General features: G+C 45.3%; 1 protein-coding gene across 9 annotated transcripts in view; it reads right to left on the bottom strand.

The window, feature by feature from the left end:
* Positions 1 to 14,280, bottom strand: part of SPTLC1 (serine palmitoyltransferase long chain base subunit 1) — a 66,264-nt gene extending 51,984 nt beyond the window's left edge. For 8 of the 9 annotated variants that reach the window (XR_004986682.2, XR_004986684.2, XR_004986683.2 and 5 more), the window contains exons 1-4: positions 14,126 to 14,280; positions 11,675 to 11,782; positions 9,003 to 9,097; positions 9 to 102 (exon numbers count right to left, since the gene is read on the bottom strand). Coding sequence is in view for 5 of the 9 variants with exons in the window: in XM_036430183.2 (XP_036286076.1) it covers positions 9 to 102; positions 9,003 to 9,097; positions 11,675 to 11,782; positions 14,126 to 14,182 (354 nt within the window). In the remaining 4 variants the exon portion in view is untranslated. Of the gene's footprint in view, positions 1 to 8; positions 103 to 9,002; positions 9,098 to 11,674; positions 11,783 to 14,125 lie in introns of those variants that run through there. The other variant, XM_036430186.2, reaches the window with a different exon arrangement.
* Between the last annotated feature and the right edge of the window lie 5,316 nt (positions 14,281 to 19,596).

The following is a 19,596-nucleotide window of genomic DNA, read 5'->3' as shown; positions in this document are numbered from 1 at the left end:
CTACTTACCTTCACTCTAGGGTTACCCAACAATCCAAGAAAATTAAAGGAGGCAAAGTTTATACATTCTTTTCCATTCACCACGATGCTGTGGCTTGGAGGGCTGGGAAGAGAGATGAGAAGGATTCACTCAGCCAACACTTGTTACAGCACACACGCCCCACACTACGTGGCAGCAGACAGGACACAGTGTTGTTACTCTACACTACTTGTGCACTGGTCTTCCAGCTCCTGTACTGCTTATTTTTAAAAAGTAAAATTAGACAGTGGTGTATTAAAATCATATCCTTGGCCAATAATTCTTAATAGGTTACCCTGTACACTTCAGTTAAGAAGTTAGAATTTCAAGCTGGGACCGGTTTGGCTCAATGGATAGAGCATCGGCTTGGGGACTGAAGGGTCCCGGGTTCGATTCTGGTCAAGGGCATGTACCTTGGTTGCGGGCATATCCCCAGTAGGGGGTGTGCAAGAGGCAGCTGATCGATGACTCTCTCTCATTGATGTTTCGAACTCTCTATCTCTCTCCCTTCCACTATGTACAAAAATCAATAAAATATATTAAAACAAAACAAAACAAAAAAAAAACAAGTTAGAATTTCAAAATGGATATATGGCAAATTTTTGTTTTGATTTTACAATTCACTGAAGAAAGAATAGCTAACCCTGGCCGGTTGCTCAGTGGTTAGTGTTGGCCTATGGTCCAAAGGGTCAAGGGTTCAATTCCCAGTCAAGGGAACGTACCTTGGTTGCAGGCTCTCCAGCCCCAATAGAGGTATGTGTGGGAGGCAATGTGTCTCTTTCACACTATTTCTCCCTCTCCCCTTTCTCCCCGCCTCCTCCCTCCTTCCACTTTCTTTAGAAATCAATGGAAAATATATCCTCAGGTAAGGATTAAAACAAACAAACAAAAAAAAAGAATAGCTAAATAAAGTACCTCAGACTCAACCACTGAGCAACAGCAGCTGGGATGGATATCCTATGTAATATTGAGATAATATGCAAACTGACCATCACAACTTTGCACAAGATGGTCATCACATGTGGTCACAAGATGGCTACCAGAAGATGGCTGGTATGGTAGGGCAGTTGGGGGTACCAGGCCTGCAGGGGAGGGCAGTTGGGGGCAACCAAGCAAGCAGTTGGGGGTGACCAGGCCAGCAGGGGAGCAGTTAGGCATCCATCAGGCTGGCAGGGGAGTGATCAGGGGGTGATCAGGCTGGCACACAGAAGTGGTTAGGGGCAGGCAGGCAGGCAGGCAGGCAAGCGGTTGGGAGCCAGCAGTCCCAGACTGTGAGAAGGATGTCAGATTGCAGGTTTAGGATCAGGCCTAAACCGGCAGTTGAATATCCCCCAAAGGGTCCCAGATTGGAGAGGGTGCAAGCTGGGCTGAGGGACCACCCCTCCCCCCCAAGTACACGAATTTCACGCACCAGGCCTCTAATATGTATATGTATATGTATATGTATATGTATATGTATATGTATATGTATATGTATATGTATACGTATTAAAGCAGCGGTCACCAACCGGTAGTCCGTGAGGTCCAAAAGGTTGACGACCGCTGTATTAAAAGGAACAGAGTGCCCAGCTCCACAGGAGCACGCATCTGAGTGTGGCTGGGACAGGACAAGTCCTTTGCTGACAAGCACTAGCTGTAGGCCATGCAGAAACAGAGGGCCAAGCTACAGGTCGCAAGCAACTAACCAGTTGTAAGACCAAATGGAGTCAGTCACAATCAACCTATTTTAACTCAAGGAAACCATGGAATAGAACGGAAGGGGACGACCCCAGCAAGGGACATGACTGCCTGGAACTTGTCTCAGTTGCACATCGGCACAGGTCTACATGCTGGGCTGCACGAGGGCCAGAAGAGACTGAGAAACTGCTCTCATTGGTTGTACCAACAGAACTGGTTTTCTTTGAGAAAGGTAACAAAGACGCTGGGAAGCCAGGGGAAGAAATGAAAGACAACTTCAAGTAAATTCACAAAAGCAGATAAAAATTCAGCCATCTGCCCCGTGGCTACTGATGGCTTCAGAAGCTTGTGGATGTTACCTGGGCTTGTAAGCCTCAGTTTCTCCGTCTGTAAAATGGGGAGGGAACCTTTTCCTCAAGGTAACTGTGGTTATAAAAGTGCCACAGAGGTGCTCTCTAAATATTATCTTCCTTCTTCCCTGTGGCTTCAAGGCTTCTTTTCTTTCCACCCGCTGGGACTGGGTGTCCATCATGTTATTTAGTTCGATACTTCTCAGGGCTTCAAGTTTCCCCATTCCTCCCTAGCGTGGAGGTTTTGGCACTCACAGAAACACGAGAACACAAAACACCTATACAGACAACCCTATAGTAATAGTTGCTGCTATGAAAGTCAAGCCATTCCACAAAAACCGTGCCACGGAGAAAGCAAACTGTCAAGAGCGAGCACACCAGAGCCCTGAGCACAGGCAAGCGGCCGCAGGCACCTGGTTTCCGTCCAGCACCTGGACAAGGAGGGCAAAGAGCATCCAGTGAGCAATGGGAGCTCCCACTTGTGCCCCATACGGACACCGGACACAGCGGTCCTGGAGAGCAAGACCCTTTGGGGCTGCCTTGCAGAAGGAAGTAAACTCGATCTAGAAAGACAGCTCCACAGTCAAGGCCTCAGAATGGGAGGAAGGAGAAGAAAACCTTCGCACCCCAAACCACAGCCTCACTGTTAGGTCATCTGGATGAGCGAAGGCCCTTGCGGCTCAGTGACGGGGAGAAGGGCGCTCTACCCGAGAGAACAGCCATTGCAGACACCAGCAATGTCAGGTTTGGCGCTGCTGAGAACAGACAACTAGACCAGTGAGTGAGTCTGGAACTCAAGAGAGCTGTGTATACATGAGCACCTGGCGAACAACTAAGCTACACATAGATATTTCTCTATGGAAAAAAATAAAGCTGTATTAGCAGATACAAAGGTGAATTCCAGACATGTCACAGACCATAGAGATATTTGGGAAAAGATATGAAAGAAGACGTAGAAGAATGTCTTTGTGACCTTGGAGTAGGAAATGATCCCAAAACATGCAAACCATGAAGCCGAAAGGGATGAAACTGATTAAGTCAAAATTAAGACCTTTGGTTCAATAAAGACACCAAAGATGAAGCTAACAGGTGTGCAATAACGAGAGTGACTGTATCTCACTGAATCTAAGAGGGCGCCGACTGCCTTTTACCGGCTACCACAGAAGTCACTGAGGCTGGAAGGTCAGGTGTTGTCTTGTCAGCTAGAACTTTTGGCTGTATTTAACGAAAAGATCTGCTGGGCACTCTAGACAGACTTTTGTTACACTCTTCTGAAATGATGGAAAGGAGAATACTAGCAGTTAAATTGGTCAGGACATTCCTAACCTCTTCGCCCACGTTCTGACTGTCTGCTCTCCTCTGCTAGCCACAGCCCCTGTGGCCGGTCACGCTGTCCTGCTGCCTCCGAATACCCAGGCAATGCTTCACAGGTGCTCCTCACCATCTGGCAAGAGGTCACCACTTCAATTCCCGGTCAGGGTACATGCCTGGGTTGTGGGTTCCATCCCAGTGGAGGGCATGCAGGAAGCAGCCGATCGATTATGTTTTTCTCTCTCCTCTCTCTCAATCTCTCTCTCAAATCAATAAAAACATATTTTTAAAAAACTGACTAAGGATTAGAATCCACACAGTTTATGGGACTCTTGTTAATCAAAAGACATACTGGAGATCAGCAGAAAAATGTGAAAGATATCAAGAGGCATTTATAGAAAAGCAAAATTCCAGCAGCTGGTAAATACTCAAAGGCTCAGATAATCAGAGAAATGCAAAATATGCAACCAGCCCAGGCTGTGAGGAAGCTGAATCCCCACAGATGGATGCAGCGGAGCGGCCATGGAGGATCACAATGGAGGGATCCAACAGGCTTTAAAAGGGGACATTAATACAGGGTGTGTTTTTTAATAGTATCTTCATCTTTCTCCCCACGATGGCATTTTAGAACTCAGTTACCTTACACAACAGAAGATGCAACAGTCAGAAGAAATGACAAGGAGGAGCCCAGCACTCCACCTTGCTATGCCTTGCTCCCTATTTCCTCAGACCACTCCATGCCAGCAAACGCTGTATTTATTTATTTGATTGTTGGTCTATCTCAAGAAAACTCAATGTGCTCAGCACATTCCTTAAACATAGTAGGCATTTGCTGAAAAAATAAATGTTGAGCAGAGATCTTGCAAAAAGCCCTAGTCAGTTTGGCTTAGTGGATAGAGCATCAGCCCTCAGACTGAAGGTTCCAGCCGGGTTTGATTCCAGTCAAGGGCATGAATTTTGGTGGAAAGTTCCCTAGTCCTAGTTGGGGTGGGTGCAGAAGGCAACCAATTGATGTGTCCCTCTCACATCCATGTTTCACTCCATCTCTCCCACTCCCTTCCACTCTCTCTAAAAGTCAGTGGAAAAATATCCTTGGGTGAGGATTAACAAAAAACAAAATAAAATGTCAGAATAGTCTGGAGCACAAAATTAAAAAAATACATTCATAAGACATTAAGAATGTATTTTAAACCAACAATATAAATATAAAATGTATCATTTTAATACCATAGAAATGTGTCACACACACAATGCCGATAGAAAACGTGATGAAGTATTGCAGTGGGGTCTCAGTGAAGAGGAGAGGTGGAGGCAGACACCACGGACAAAGGAAGTAGAGAACGAAGCAAACAAGACCACTGCCTCGGGTGGGTGCTGACAAGACTGGAGCTGAGCAAGAAAGATGTGCCACGGAGAAAACAAACCAGAAGTAAACCTCTGGAGAACGAGTGAGGAAGGAGACACACAATGCTCACAGTGGAGACATGAGCCCCACAGATGTGTCATTCTCTATCCTGCATAATAAAACCCTAGTATGCAAACCGATGGAATGGTGGAACAACCAGTCACACTGGCCACTAGGGGGCAGACGCTCAATGTAGAAGCTGCCCTCCGGTGGTCAGTGCACTCCCGCAGGGGGAACACCACTCAGCCAGAAGCTGGGCTCAGGCTGGTGTGTCACGGCTGGTGAGTGGGCAGCAGAGCCTCTCCCACCTCTGCAGCAGCGCTCAGGACCCCTCGGGGAATGTCTGAGGGCCAGCACACACACATCCCCGAGGGGCCCGGGACTGCAAGAGGGTCCGGGCCAGACCGAGGCGCCCCCCCCCCCTGCAGCCCCGTGCACGAATGTCGTGCGCTGGGCTTTGTGCACAGGGCCTCTAGTGTATGTATAATAAAGTGTTATGGATACATTTTTTATATATATGCCCAGAAGAAACCTACAAACTATTCATGCCAAAACATCTGAAAACTCAAGAAATGGACAATGACTAAATGATGGTAAGCAAAACTTTAAGAAGGAAACCTGAACAGCTTTACAAACCCATTGAAGACAATGAAATCATGATTAAAAATCTGTGCTCAACAGAAATACATACATATGAAATTCATACTGTTGCTAGGAAAATGATAAGACTGACATATACCTTTGATACCAAAATGGACCAGCACAGTAAGGGAAAAAAAGATAAAAGACTAAACTCATTTGTCAACATAGACATTAAAAATTTCAAATATAAGCAAAACAAATCCTGCAGTTTATAAAAACCACATTCATCCTTAAATAGGGCTTATTTTAGGAATGTAAGGATTACTTCCTAATAGAAAAGCCTATCCATTCACAAAAATGCCTACAAAAGTCTAAAATATTTGACCTTACCAAGAACAGGCAAAGGCGATGACAGTAACAAAATGTGGGAAACTAGAGAGCAGAGGGTAAGTTGTATTCGGTAAAACAAAGAGACCCGATAGGAAGCTGAGGGTGGGAAAGCTGAGCGTGAGTGCGGGCAGGGAAAGGTGCAGCAGGCCTGAAAATGCTCAGTGGGGCAGAGCTTCCTGGAGAGGGGGAACAGGAGGGGGACTCAGGAGCCCGGCTTGGAACCCTTCATAAGGAGTCATTTCCTTAGGTCCCCTTCTGGTCCTGCAGGAAGGCGGGAGATTTACTCTGGAAATGCTGAATATAAACTAAAATTCCCAAGGACCAGTGAGGGCTCAGTGCCACTTTGAGAACAGAATCAGTATAAATTTACCAAAATAAAAATGGGACACTGAGCCCTCCTCCATCCTCCAACTCAGCTCCCAGAGGGCCAGAGATCAGGCTTATAAGGGGCACCCCTTAAGACCGCCCCACCCCCATCCCAACACATGGGAGTACTCCTTTGTGGTGAAATTCAAAGAGAGGAAAAGCAGAAAATACTGAATCTGGGATCCCCTCAAATCAATGGGCAGGTCCTTGTCTGATTACCCTAAATTGAAAGTGATGCCCACTATCAATCAGGAAGCCCAGCCCATTGACACAGGGCTTTGAATTAGCATTTCAGTGTCTCAGTCTTAAGAATGGATTTTCATCAGAGTGCCAAGACAACTCAAGGGAAAAGAATAGTCTTTTCAACAAATGGTGCTGGGACAACTGGGTATACACATGTAAAATAATGGAGATGAACCCCTACCTCACAGCACTATAAAAATTAACTCAAAATGAATATGAATCACTGACCTAATTTAAAAGCAAAAACTATAAACTCTTAAAAAACGCAAAGGAGGAAATCTTCATAATGTTGGATGGGGCAAAGATCTTTAGATATAACACAAAAGCACAAGCAGCAAGAGTATAATGGGATAAACTGGACTTCATTAAAATCAAAAACATTTGTCGGGCCAGTGTGGCCCAGTGGTTGACCATAGACCTATGAATCGATTCCTGGTCAGCATTCGATTCCTGGTCAAGGCACATTCCTGGGTTTCAGGCATGAATCCCAGTAGGGGGCATGCAGGAGGCAGCCAATCAATGATTCTCTTTTATCATTGATGTTTCTCTCTCTCCCTCTCCCTTCCTTTCTGAAATCAATAAAAATATGTCTTTAAAAAATTAAAAACATTTGTGCATCAAAATACACTAGAAGAGAATAGATACAAAAACCTAGAGAATGGGAGAACATATTTACAAGTCATATATCTGATAAGGGCCTAGTACACCAAATATATAAAGAACTCTTACAACTCAATGATAAAAAGACCAATAACTGAGCAGACTATTCCCGAAAGACGACATATGAAAATGGCCAATAACCACATGAAAAGACAATAACATTATCAATAACATTAGCCGTTTGGTATGTTACTTCCCACCTACCAGGAAGGCTATAATTAAAAACAGAAAATAAGGGTTGGCCAGAATGTGGAGAAAGTGGAGTTCTCATATACTACCGGTGGGAAACATAAACATGTATATTTACATATATTTTCTTTTTTCATGTACTCCCAAGAGGAAACTACCCAAATGCCCACCAACTGAAGAATGTGTAAACACCATGTGATCTATCCTGAGTGGGATGTGCTTTATCCATAAAGATGAATGAAACACTGACACATGATACAACATGATGAGCCTTGAAAACATTAGGCTCCAGGAAAGAAGGCAGATACAAAAGGCCACATACTGAAAGGTTCCTTTGCTATAAAATGCCCGGAATAGGCAAATCCATAGAGAAAGTAAATTAGTAGTTGCCAGGGGCTGAGGAGTAGAGGGAATGGGGAATAGCTGCTAATGGGTATGGAATTTCTTTTTGGGGTGCTGAAAATTCTGAAGTTGGATGGTGGCAATAGTTGTACAACTCTGTGAATATACTAAAACCCATTTAATAGTGTACCTTAGAAGGGTGAATTTAATGGTATATGGATATTGCAATAAGGCTGTTATTAAAAATTTTTAAATATATTTTATTGATTTTTTACAGAGAGGAGGAGAGAGGGATAGAGAGCTAGAAACGTTGATGAGAGAGAAACATCAACCAGCTGCCTACCAGGGATGTGCCTGCAACCAAGGTACATGCCGTTGACCGGAATCGAACCCGGGACCTTTCAGTCCGCAGACCGACGCTCTACCACTGAGCCAAATCGGTTTCGGCTGTTATTAAAATTTTTAAAAAATATCCAAGTTAAGTAAATTCACTTACTCTTGTGTCAACTCAGTATTGAATGTAAAGAGGTATTGGATAAGTTGAAAACTCTAAACTTATCAATAACAAAATATCCTATGTTTTTGTGTGCATGGTTTTTGCAGACTATTTATATTATGCTATTAATTACAATGAGACATTCTGCATATTGGGGGGAAAAAGATGCTAAGGATCACCAGATATTGAGAAAGTACTACACGTGCAATAAAAACACAAAAAACAATCATTCTATTGTAAAAGAGTAAAATACACCAACTTCAAGATAGTGGTAATATTGTATGGGAGGCAAGAGTAAGTGATAGATGGGAAAGTTTCGTTAGCTATATTTGTAATGGTTTATTTCTTTTTAAAAAAATATTTCAGAATAGCAAAATGCCTATTAATTCTGGATGATTACTAATACATATGTATCTATATTTTTAAAATAATTTGGAAAAGCACATACAAAAAGCAAAGATACCCAACAGAAGAACTAATAATAAAAACCGATCAGACACTGGAAGCAAGAAGAGAGGTAGGATAAGTGAGCTGAAGTTCATAATTCATGCTGTGAGTCCATAGGTATTTCCACTGTTAATCTAGTAGTAGTAGGGTCCGCATATTGTTACTAGCTTATTATGGAGGAAACCTGCAACAGACCTAAAATCAGAAGCAAACCAGGTGGGAAGAAGGGAGTGCTGCTTTTCATTTTAGGTGTGTCTGACCACTTTACATATTATCATGTGTGTGTATTATTTTGAAAAATATATATATTTTTTTAGAAAAAGGGACAAACTGTAATGCCCAAATTGAAGACTACAAAAAATGTCAATATCATTCCTAAAAGAAAGTTTTATATTGGGAATTAAAGCAGTTAGTTTCTGATCTGCAGATGTTTCTAAATGTTTTATTTCAGGTAAGAAAGGAATAGCATTAAAGGACTGTGTACTTTGCTGAGCTTACCCACAGAAACAGTAACGAAGTGATTTACCCTGAAACAATGTTGTAGTTGAGAGCAGGATGGTCTTTTGAGATAGGAGGAACAAGAGGTTCTGGTTGCCACTCTTCAATCAATTCTTCTTTTTCCTACAAGCGAAAAGGTGTTAAAACACACAATGCCAGCTCCTGGACAGTGACAGCAGTATCTACACTGTTTGTTGTAATGGGACCATCATAGTGAACACACTGCTAGAACCAGAGGGCTAGTTGACATTAGAAAAGAAATGAACCACTTTTGAGTTTTGGGCACTTAACCTCCTCACACCTTAGGCAAAATACTTTTTTTCCAAGTAGTTTTGTGGGTGACTAAAAAATTTAAGAAAAATTTATTTCTATAGTCACAAGACAGAAAGCCACACCAGAAATGCTGATGGAGGTGGCCATCATGGGAAGGGATCGACCAGATCACCAAGCACTGTTCCTACAAACCACCTGCAGGAATTCAGGTGTAGCTAAAATACAGGAAAAAACAGCTGTAATTATTGTAATGGGATTTTGTTCGGAATTTCTCACAAAAAGCTACTTTATTCCTTGTATCTGCTACTTTATGCATTATAAGTATTTTGACTATTTTGTGTTTCTTATCCTTTTTTGAATCAGAAAAAAAAAGGTAATTGTGAAAATGTGTCTGGATGTACAGATGAGGCCCCTAAATTAACATGGTGGCCACGGCGACCCTTGCCTTGCAAACAGACCCTCTCCCATTAGTTCTGGTCTCAAACTTCCATTAAATGCTGTTCGTATTTCTCCCGTTAGGCAACTCCAGCGCAAGACCAAAGCATGCTCACCTGATTTTCAGGCACTCAAAAATACTGGCTGCATAATCAACCAATAAATGTCTCAGATGTGAGAAGGCACTCACCACACCCTGCCATTCAGAGCCCCTGGAGGTCTATCTGACTGAGAAGGACACTTCTCACTCACAGCACTGTTTCTTCCTCACACTGCCGGGAGGGTCCAATGTCAGTGATTACCAAATTTCGATTTAGCTAAGTCTGCTTTCAGAGGATTTTCCTAAAACTACTAGAGGCCCAATGCATGAAATGTGTGCAAGAGTACGTAGGCCTTCCTTCTCCCAGCTGCCGGTACCGGCTTCCCTCTGGCACCAGCTTTGTCAGGAAGGTCACCCAGAAGGAAACCTGATCTAATTAGCATATTATGCTTTTATTATTATAGATGTTTACCTATCACTCTTTTTTTTAAAAATGTATAGCCTAAACCAGTTTGGCTCAGTGGATAGAGTGTCGGCTGTGGACTGAAGTGTCCTGGGTTTGATTCCGGTCAGGGGGCATGTACCTTGGTTGCGGGCACAGCCCCAGTAGCGGGTGTGCAAGAGGCAGCTGATCGATGATTCCCTCTCATCGATGTTTCTAACTCTCTATCCCTCTCTCTTCCTCTCTATAAAAAAATCAATAAAATATATATACTTTAAAATGTATATATGTGTGGATTGATATGTTTAAACTAAAACTAAGAATATTTGGATTCATCAAACCCTTTAAAAGTTGGGCTAGAAATCTGTTTCACAGCCACTTAGTCATCCACAAGAAGTTCCTAAATATCAAAGGGAAAAGCATGGAAAGGACTTCTGGCTGCAGGCCCAGACTTACTGCAGTGCTAGAGGAGGAGTGTTCCTCTGTGGCATGATAATCCCACAAAATATTCATCAAAAGGGGCGGGGAAAGGGAGAGATCTGTGGTCAAGTTTAGGGTATTCCTCCAAATAGGGGTTCAAATGTGCACTGGCATATTAAGGATTACAACCATGCAATGAGACATCTCTTTATTCTGCTTCCTCAAGCTGCCAGAACATTCTGCCCTAAAAACATATGCTGCATGTTCCCCAGGGGACAGTATAATATGAATGACCAGGACAGCAGCAGCTGGTCAGGCAAACCAGGGCAGCAACTGCACATGGCTGTTGCAATCCCACTCTCCTGAATTTCCTCCTGGGAGGCCCAGGAAGTAGAGAAAGGCCCAATGCTTCACCTATGCACTGCACTCAATGCTTCCTGCGAACCAAACTTTCAGAGACTTTTGTGGGAAAACATCTCTCCCAATCCCTGCCTCCCACACATCTGGCACAACAATCCCAGTGACAAAAACTATGCTGCAATCAAAACTGTTCTTCCTCCCCGTACTGAGGCAGTCACTAAGTGCTCCTACCCTGTCCCTCATACCAACGGACTGCATGGGCAGTGCCACAGTTCCTCCAGTGTAGGCACTTCTGCTTTCTGAGGTTCACCTGGCTTGGGCTTGAGCTGGGTCCCTTACCACACAGAACACATCAAAATTCAATTTGGGGTGGGGAGGTGGAGAGGGGGGATGAGGATTCTTTCCAACTCACTTTTCTTTATGAAGACCACAGGGAAAACTTTCAGGCTTCAGAAACGGGGCTTTCCCCGACAACTCAGTAACCCTGCCTTTGGAAATGGCAAAATCCAGTAGCTACCCGAGCTTCCCTTTCCTCACCTACTCTAAGGCTGCTGCTTGTCCCTGCAACAGGCTACTCCTCCGGGGGCACTTGGCTCTGCGTTTGCCTGTCCGTATTCCACCACCTTGACTGTCTTACAGTGTAGAAAACACTTCACCACAAATCCTTTCGGGAAAGATGTAGCCACAATCATCATACACCAGATAATAAAATAGAGATTTAATTTCTTACCTTGACTGTAAGATCAGATCGTTCTTGCAATTTGTAAGTTTTAGAGAAAAGAAGTCTGATTATCCAGAGTATTAGAATTCCTTCTAAAATAAGATGGTAAGCAGGAGCCTAAGTGTGAATAAAAAACAGAAGTGAAATGAACACTTGTAAAACCTGCATATAAAATGTAATGCACCTACAAATACTACCCCCTATGACCTTTAACCTGTTACTTTTTAAAATTTACTTTCAAAGCTCCTTTCATTTCTACTCATTGCTTTTCCCGTTTCTAACAGGCAATTTCCTCTACACATAAAAAAAATCTCTAGTATTGTGTTTTAAAAGATCATTAGAAAAAAACTCTTTAAAATAAATCTGACACAGAATCCCAACATGTCAAACAACATCCATTTTGAGAACCTGGCGGTAATTTAAATTTTTACCTAGGAAATGACTGTAACAAACAAGCCTCCTTAGCTACTTCTACCGTGAGTGTGTGTGAGGCAACAAGATCGTTTGGAAACCAGTTTCCACAGCACTGCACATCCTACTACTTTTTTTTTTTTTTTTTTTGGTATTCTTCTGATAGCCCCTTTAAGTTCTTCTTCTAACATGGCAGAATAAAAAACACTTTATAAATGCTGGGATAACAGGTCTTTTTTCTATTGTAGTTCCCCCAAATTGTAGTGTTTTCCACATAAACAGACATAAAGATATCTTAATGAAATTATCCATGTCAGCTTCTTTCAGGAAAAAGCTCAAGGTGACTCCTAACTGCTGTCCAACCAGACACACACAGGGCATGTGGAAGAGTCCACGTATCAATAAACCCCAGGCAGTTACAGGATGCTCCACTCCCATAGTGTGTCACTGGAAAATTTAAAAGAGGTATTTAGAAATGTAAACACAAGTTATTTTCAAACATTAGAAAGTAGTGATGATGAATCATCACAGTTTTAAAAATTTCAGAATGTGGAGATCGGAAAACTGCTGAAAAATTTGTAAGTTTTCAGGTCAATGTACAGATAACTTTCAAATTATAGATTTTGGTACATATACATACACTATTATTTCTTTTTTGGGTGCACTCCACAAGAGTCCTCAAATTCTACATACCAAGTATACAGAAATTGGCAGCAAGAACAGAAATATCTCAAGATGATTTTTTAAAAAATATGCAAATCCTCCTTGAATATAATTCTCTTAAGAATGAGTCTAAATATCCATTTGGTTTTCTCAGTAATCGGATTCTAATAGGCAAACATCTGCCCGTCACTAAACATCCCACTCCACAAAAAGCACACTAATCGTCCAGTGAATTAATAAAATCCACACGTGCAGCTTTCTTTCCTGGAAATGTTACATTCAGAGAGACTTCTCCCAAGTGTCACTCTTGGTCAGTTATGCAATTTTCAAGAAGAGAGCAAAAATAGAAAACAAGAAATTATTCATTTATACAAAAGTAAACATTAAATTTTAGTAGCTCTTATTTTACTATAATGAATCTAATGTTGGACATCAATGATGCCACATCTGCTGTCAACTGCTTTTCATCAAGGCCTGATGAGCCTTGCCAAGGTAGACACCACCATCACCCATGCCACTAAGCAGTGATGTTAAGCTCCAAACAATTGATGTTTGGATGTTAAGCTCCAAAACTGAGATTCACTGTAAATGACTCTGAGCTCTCCATGTTTGCCTGTTTGTTCAAGGCACTAGTCCCAGCGTCTTGATCTGTGTTATCCAAAACCAGGGCCACTAAGTCACCAGGTAATTATTTAACAATACATCTAAATTCACTTAACAAATTTAGTTCCTCAGTTGCAGTAGACACAGTTCAAGTGTCTAATGGCCACATATGGTTAAGAAACAGTTCTGTTGGACACTGCGGTGAAGCTCGATTAAATATGTCAAATGAACGAACATCCTCTAAGACTGACGTTTTGATTTCACGTTATCTAACTTAAGTGAAATAGCTAGCCTTGTCTATTGATAAGCAAATAAGACGTATAAGAATGACAAACTACGTGGATTTCATATTCCTAAATCCTAAGTCATTCGGCTTCTTTTCTAACCTCACGCCCCGAGAAAAGCACACTAAACTCATCACAATTCTCCCCCCTTTTTCCTGCTCCGCAGCCCGGACCTGACTTCCCGGGGCCTCCAGCCGGCCCCTTCCGCTTTCCAGGAGCCACCCGGCCTCCAGGACGCCTCCCCCGGCCCCTCCCACGCCTTCCGGCCCAGCCCCGACCGGACCAAGCGGGCTCCGCGCCCGGAGGCAAACCCGGGCCCTCGGCTCCGCCGCCGGCCCCTCGCCTCTGTCCGCCGCCGGCCCCGCGCGCCCACGGCCCGTCCAGCCCGGACGCCCGGCCCGGCGAGGGCGCCAGGCCGCCGGCCACGAGCCCACGCGCGGGAGTGTCGCGGCGCCCAGGCCGGCCGGGAGTGTCGCGGCGCCCGGACAGCCGCGCTCACCTCGTAGAGCGCCTGCACCATCTCCACCAGGACCCACTGCTCCGCGGCGGTCGCCATCCTCAGCCGCTCGGGCTTCCTTCCGGAAGGCGGGTCTCAGGGACGTCAAACCGCGCGGCGCCGGCCGGTGACGTCAGCGTCTGGGCGGGGCGGCCGGGCGGAGCGCCGCCCCTCGCGCGTGCGCACTGGCGCCGGGGCTGCGGCGGGAGAGGCCCGGGCCTGGCGGCGGGAGGGGCCGGTCGGGGCCGCGGGGAGGGACCGCGGGCTGCCCGGTGTCACGCCCCTTGCTGGGCTGCGGGCGGAGGGAGTAAATACACGGCCCTCGCCCTAGGCCTGCATTTGAGCGCTAGGAGTGATACTAATGGGATTGGAAACCATGATCTTTACTTTTAAATTATGTAAGCAATCACTGACTCAGTAGCTTCAGGGATAGAAACTGTAGATAACCTTTAGAGACTAACCGCTGAGCTCTGCTTCTGTGTCATCGCTATTGCAAGATAGGGCCACATTCCAATGTCCAGCAGGATGTGACTGGGAACCAACCCTGTGGGCTGTCCCCAGTCTTTAGAATTTAGTCTTTAGGATTTAGAATTTAGAACAAAGGAAAATTCCTGTGGTTTGAACCTTTAAAAGGGACTGCCTACCCCTGAAATGGTGCAGTCATTTGGAGTCCACCTGCGTGTGGTGCTCTTGTGGCTGTCCTGGCCAGTCAATAAATCCTTGCCTGCTTTTTTTAATTAATTAATCAGCCTCCGGTGGTCTTATTTTGAACCCAGGGTTCGACCCCACAACACTAACCAGTTTGGCTCAGTGGATGGAACATCGGCCTGCGGACTGAAGCATCCCAGGTTTGATTCTGGTCAAGGATATCTATCTTGGTTGCGGGCACATCCCCAGTAGGGGGTGTGCAAGAGGCAACTGATTGATGTTTCCCTCTCATTAATGTTTCTAACTCTCTATCCCTCTCGCTTCCTCTCTGTAAAAAACAACAACAACAATAAAAATATATATTAAAAAAAGAAGAAGGAGGAGGATAAATGCCTGGGACTAGATTAACCACCATGTGCTTACTTTCTGTCACCTGTTTAATAAGGCCTGGCATGCCCTCTCACCCCTGCAAAGATGTCAGGTTCAGATTACAGCACTTTCTTATTGTAAACAATAACCCTCACCCTCACTCTCGCCCTCATCCACCACCTCACCCTCATCCTACCCCTAGCCCTAACTCTAACACTAATGTTAAAATAACCTTAACCTGACCTGAACCCTAACCCTAACCCTAGTCCTAATCCTAACCCTAAACCTAGCCCTAAACCTAACCCTAACCCTAACCCTAGCTCAAACCCAAACCCTAATTCTAAACCTAACCTTAACCCTAGCTGTAGCCCTAATCATAACCCTATCCCTAAACTTAGCCCTAACCCTAGGGCTAATCTTAACTATAACGCTAACCATACTCTAACCCTAACACTAGGCCTCACCCCAACCTAAACCCTAAACTAACCCTACCCTAAAATCTACCCCTAATTCTGACACTAACCTAACCCTAACCATAATCCTATCCGGAGCCCTAACCCTAATGTTACCTCACCAAGAGATTCCAATTTGCAGACAAGGAACCAGATGCTGACTCTAACACTATCACTCACCTTAGCCTTAGCCCTAACCCTAACACAAGCCCTATCCCTAACCCTAATTCTAACCCTAACCCTAACCCAGCCCTGGCCTTCACCAAAACACTAACTCTGATACTAAACCCTAAACGTAGCAAGAACCTAACCCTAACCCTATCATTAACACGTGTCCTAGCCCTAGCTTTAACCCTAGTCCTAGCCCTAACCCTAACCGTAACAATAGCCTTCACACTAATATTAACCCTATTTCTAATCCTAAACATAACACTAACCATAACTTTAAGCCCAGCTATAACCCTAAACTTAATCCAACCATAAAACCTAACACTAATTCTTGCCCTAGCTTAGCCCTAGCCCTAACCCTAACCCTAACCCTAACCCTAACCCTAACCCTAACCCTAACTCTCCAAGTGATTCCAATGTGCATCCAAGGACCCAGATGCTAACCTTAACCCTAAACCTAACCCTAGCTCTAGTTCTAACCTAAACCCTAACCTTAATTTTAATCCTAATCATGTCCCTAGCTTTGTGCTGAGCCTTTATTTTATAGCCAGAGGTAAAATGGTAGTGCTCACCATAGTTACAATGTTCTTGTGAGTGTCACTTGTTTTGGCAGCACTTGTTGCACCTCTCACAGCCCATTAGCTACCTGGGAAGGATCTAGGGAGCAGCATAAGGTCAAGCTTAATTATGCTAAGAGGGCTCTGCCCGGTGCTTGCACCTGCTTGCCGGCACTTGCGTCACTTGCACCCACTGCCAGTGCTGGAGCTGCCACTTGCACCCACTTCCAGCACCTGGCACTGGCCCTGATCTCTCAGTGCCATCAGCAGGTGCAAGTGGCTGCTGGTCCTGAGCACCCCTCAGGGCTTCTCCACCTCCCCTGCTCCTGAGGGGTGATCAGGGCAGCAGCTGCTTGCAGCCATTGATGGCACCAGCCCTCCTGGCACCTGCTGCTGGCGCTGGCCCCAATTGCCACATGCCTTCAGCCGGTGCGAGCAGGGCAGGCACTGTCAGTGTGTGGGAACGGTGGCAACAGGAGTGGGGCTGCCGGCAGACAGGAGCCTGGGGGCTGCGGTGGGAGAAGTTGATCAGGGGCGTGGAGGATGGGCTGAGGTCCACCCCTGTTTCTACCACAGCCTCTGGCCTACAGTTCCTTTCAAGGTGCACAAATTCATGCTCTGGGCCCCACGTATATGATAATTTTCTTTCTGGGTAGAATGTAACATCATGAAATCTCACTTATAAGTAGAGATCTTATCCTATTAACACATTAAACGCTATGTCAGTCACCGGTGACTGACATTATATTTTTCATCTGGTCCTCATCAGTCACTGGTGCAGCCAGCATATTGGTGAAATCGTATTTTGCAGGCTGAACAAAAAGGAAAACAGGCTTGATGATTAATGTGTTAAAAACAGAAGCAAATACAACCCGTAAGATAAATGAGTACTCCCAAAAGGAGGGACTGGGACATTAGCCTGGAATCTTATCCCACACTAACACAGAACAGCAAAGGACCTTGGGTTCTGAGTGGCACAAAGCCCAAACAGCAGAGACAGAGGTTCCCTGTGTTCATAAAATGGACAATAGTAAACCGAGTCCCCAAAAGATAAGAACTTCCTTAACCAAAGTTACATTACAGACAGGTAAATCTATTACTAGATAAGAATTTTGGGCAGCGGATGCCTTGAGAAGGAGAGCAGGGAGGGTCTCAGCAGCTGCTGGGAAGTTCCTGAAATCCCTGCCATGAGTTCAGCCTGCCACAAGCAGTGGGATATGCCCCATCTTTAAACAAACTAAGCCAAACAACAAAGAGACACAAAACAACAATCAACAGAGACACTCTTATATACAACTAGAGGTCCGGTGCACGAGATTTGTGCATGGGTAGGGTCCCTAGGCCTGGCCAGCAATCAGGGCCGATTGTGGCCTTCTGGCTGCCAGCCAGGGCCTTCCTTCATTCTGCATCACCCCTTGGTGGTCAACACATGTCACATAGCAAGTGATTGCCCAAGGGGACAATTTGCACATTAGGCTTTTATATATAAAGACCAGAGGCCCAGTGCATGAAATTCATGCCCGGGGGTGTGTGTCCCTCAGCCCAGCCTACACCTTCTCCAATCTGGAACTGCTAGCTTCCAACAGTTCACTTGCCTGCCTGCCTGATGGTCCCTACCTGCTACTGCCTGCCAGCCTGATCACTCCCTAACCACTCCCCTGCCAGCCTGATTGACACCTAACTGCTCCCCTGCTACCCAATTGCCCCTAACTGCCCTCCCCTGCCAGCATGGTTGTCCCCAAATGCCCTCCCCTGCAGGCCTGGTACCCACCAACTGCCCTCCCCTCCAGGCCTGGTCCTCCCTACTACCCTCCCCTACAGGCCTGGTCACCCCTAACTGTCCTCCCCTGTAGGCCTGGTCCCCTACCCCCAACTGCCCTCTCCTGCTGGTCTGCTCCCTCTCAACTCCCCTCCCCTGCTGGCCTGGTCACCCCCAACTCCCCTCCCCTGCTGGCCTGGTCACCCCCAACTGCCCTCCTCTGCAGGCCTAGTCCTCCCCAACTGCCCTCCCTTGCAGGCCTGGTTCCTCCTAACTGCCCTCTCCTGCAAGCTTGGTCCCCCTCAACTGCCCTCCACTGCTGGCAATCTTGTGGCAGCCATCTTGTGTCCACCTGGGTGTGGCCATCTTTGACCACATGGGGGCAGCCATCTTGTGAAATGGAGTGATGGTGAATTTGCATATTACCTCTTTATTATATAGAAACACATCCATAGACAAGAGCTTCTCATCATACTTTCTCAAACACTAATCTCCACTTGTCCCAGTTAAGAGGATATTAAATAGCAAGGCCAAGTAGTATTACAGTAAAATACCCTTTTCCTTTTTTTTCATTGGCGGTAAGGGTAATTAGCCCAATATCCCAAAATCCATCAATGGATAGAGCCACCAGCACCAGGCAAACTTACACCAGGCAAAAACCACCCTAACATCCAATATTTACAAGTTTGAACAGCACACAGACAACCGTGTGTAGCTTACCCTGCATAGCCAGACCTTACCCTGCACAGTCATAACTTACCCTGCACAGCTAGACAGAATAACCAGGAGCTGGTCAGGCTCACCCCAGATGGGGGCAAGTGACAACTAACTTCCCCCGTTACAGTTACAGAAGCTGGATTCAATTTGGGTTTTAGGTGGGATGACAGGGATTACTGAAGCTGCAGCTGGGACTCAAAATGGGAAAATTCCTGGAAGCACTGCAAATTAAAGATTCCAGGCCTCACCCCTGGGAACACCCAGTGCGGAGAGCAACAGGTCATCTGTGAGAATAAGCAAGTCATCTTTTCTGTCATAGAACAGTTTAGACAGCTGCCATGTTGGCCGCATGGCTTGCAGCTCTCTGGGGGCTGCCATCTTAAAACAGCAAAGGCCAACCCATCCTTTTGAATTAGCCTATCATGAAAGACTGTGCGCCTGAGCTCCAATTAAGAGCAAAGAACAGATCATGTGCATAAGGGATTATAAACTCAAGCAGCCATCTGCTAGGTGTGCACATGCTTCCAGACCATGCGTGTGCACCCTTCTCCATAGAAGTAAATATGTTTGCCTTGCTGCCTGGCTCCAAGTGTGTTTTGTGTTCTCCCAGGATCCCTGACTTGTAGGGCTAGCATTATTTCTTACATCATCCACAAGCATTTGCTCTGCACCCCATAAAGCCAGCTGCTTGTATTGGGCAGCAGCGGGCAAAGGTTATGTTAGAAAGTGGGAATTACAGGCCTGGGAAGTGGGCACGGGATGATCAATACAGTTACCAGTCATGCCGGCTGGCGGGAGAGGTCA

Source organism: Pipistrellus kuhlii, unplaced genomic scaffold (genome assembly GCF_014108245.1).
Source record: "Pipistrellus kuhlii isolate mPipKuh1 unplaced genomic scaffold, mPipKuh1.p scaffold_m20_p_102, whole genome shotgun sequence".
Lineage (NCBI taxonomy): Eukaryota > Metazoa > Chordata > Mammalia > Chiroptera > Vespertilionidae > Pipistrellus > Pipistrellus kuhlii.
This window is presented reverse-complemented; position numbering and strand designations above follow the sequence as displayed.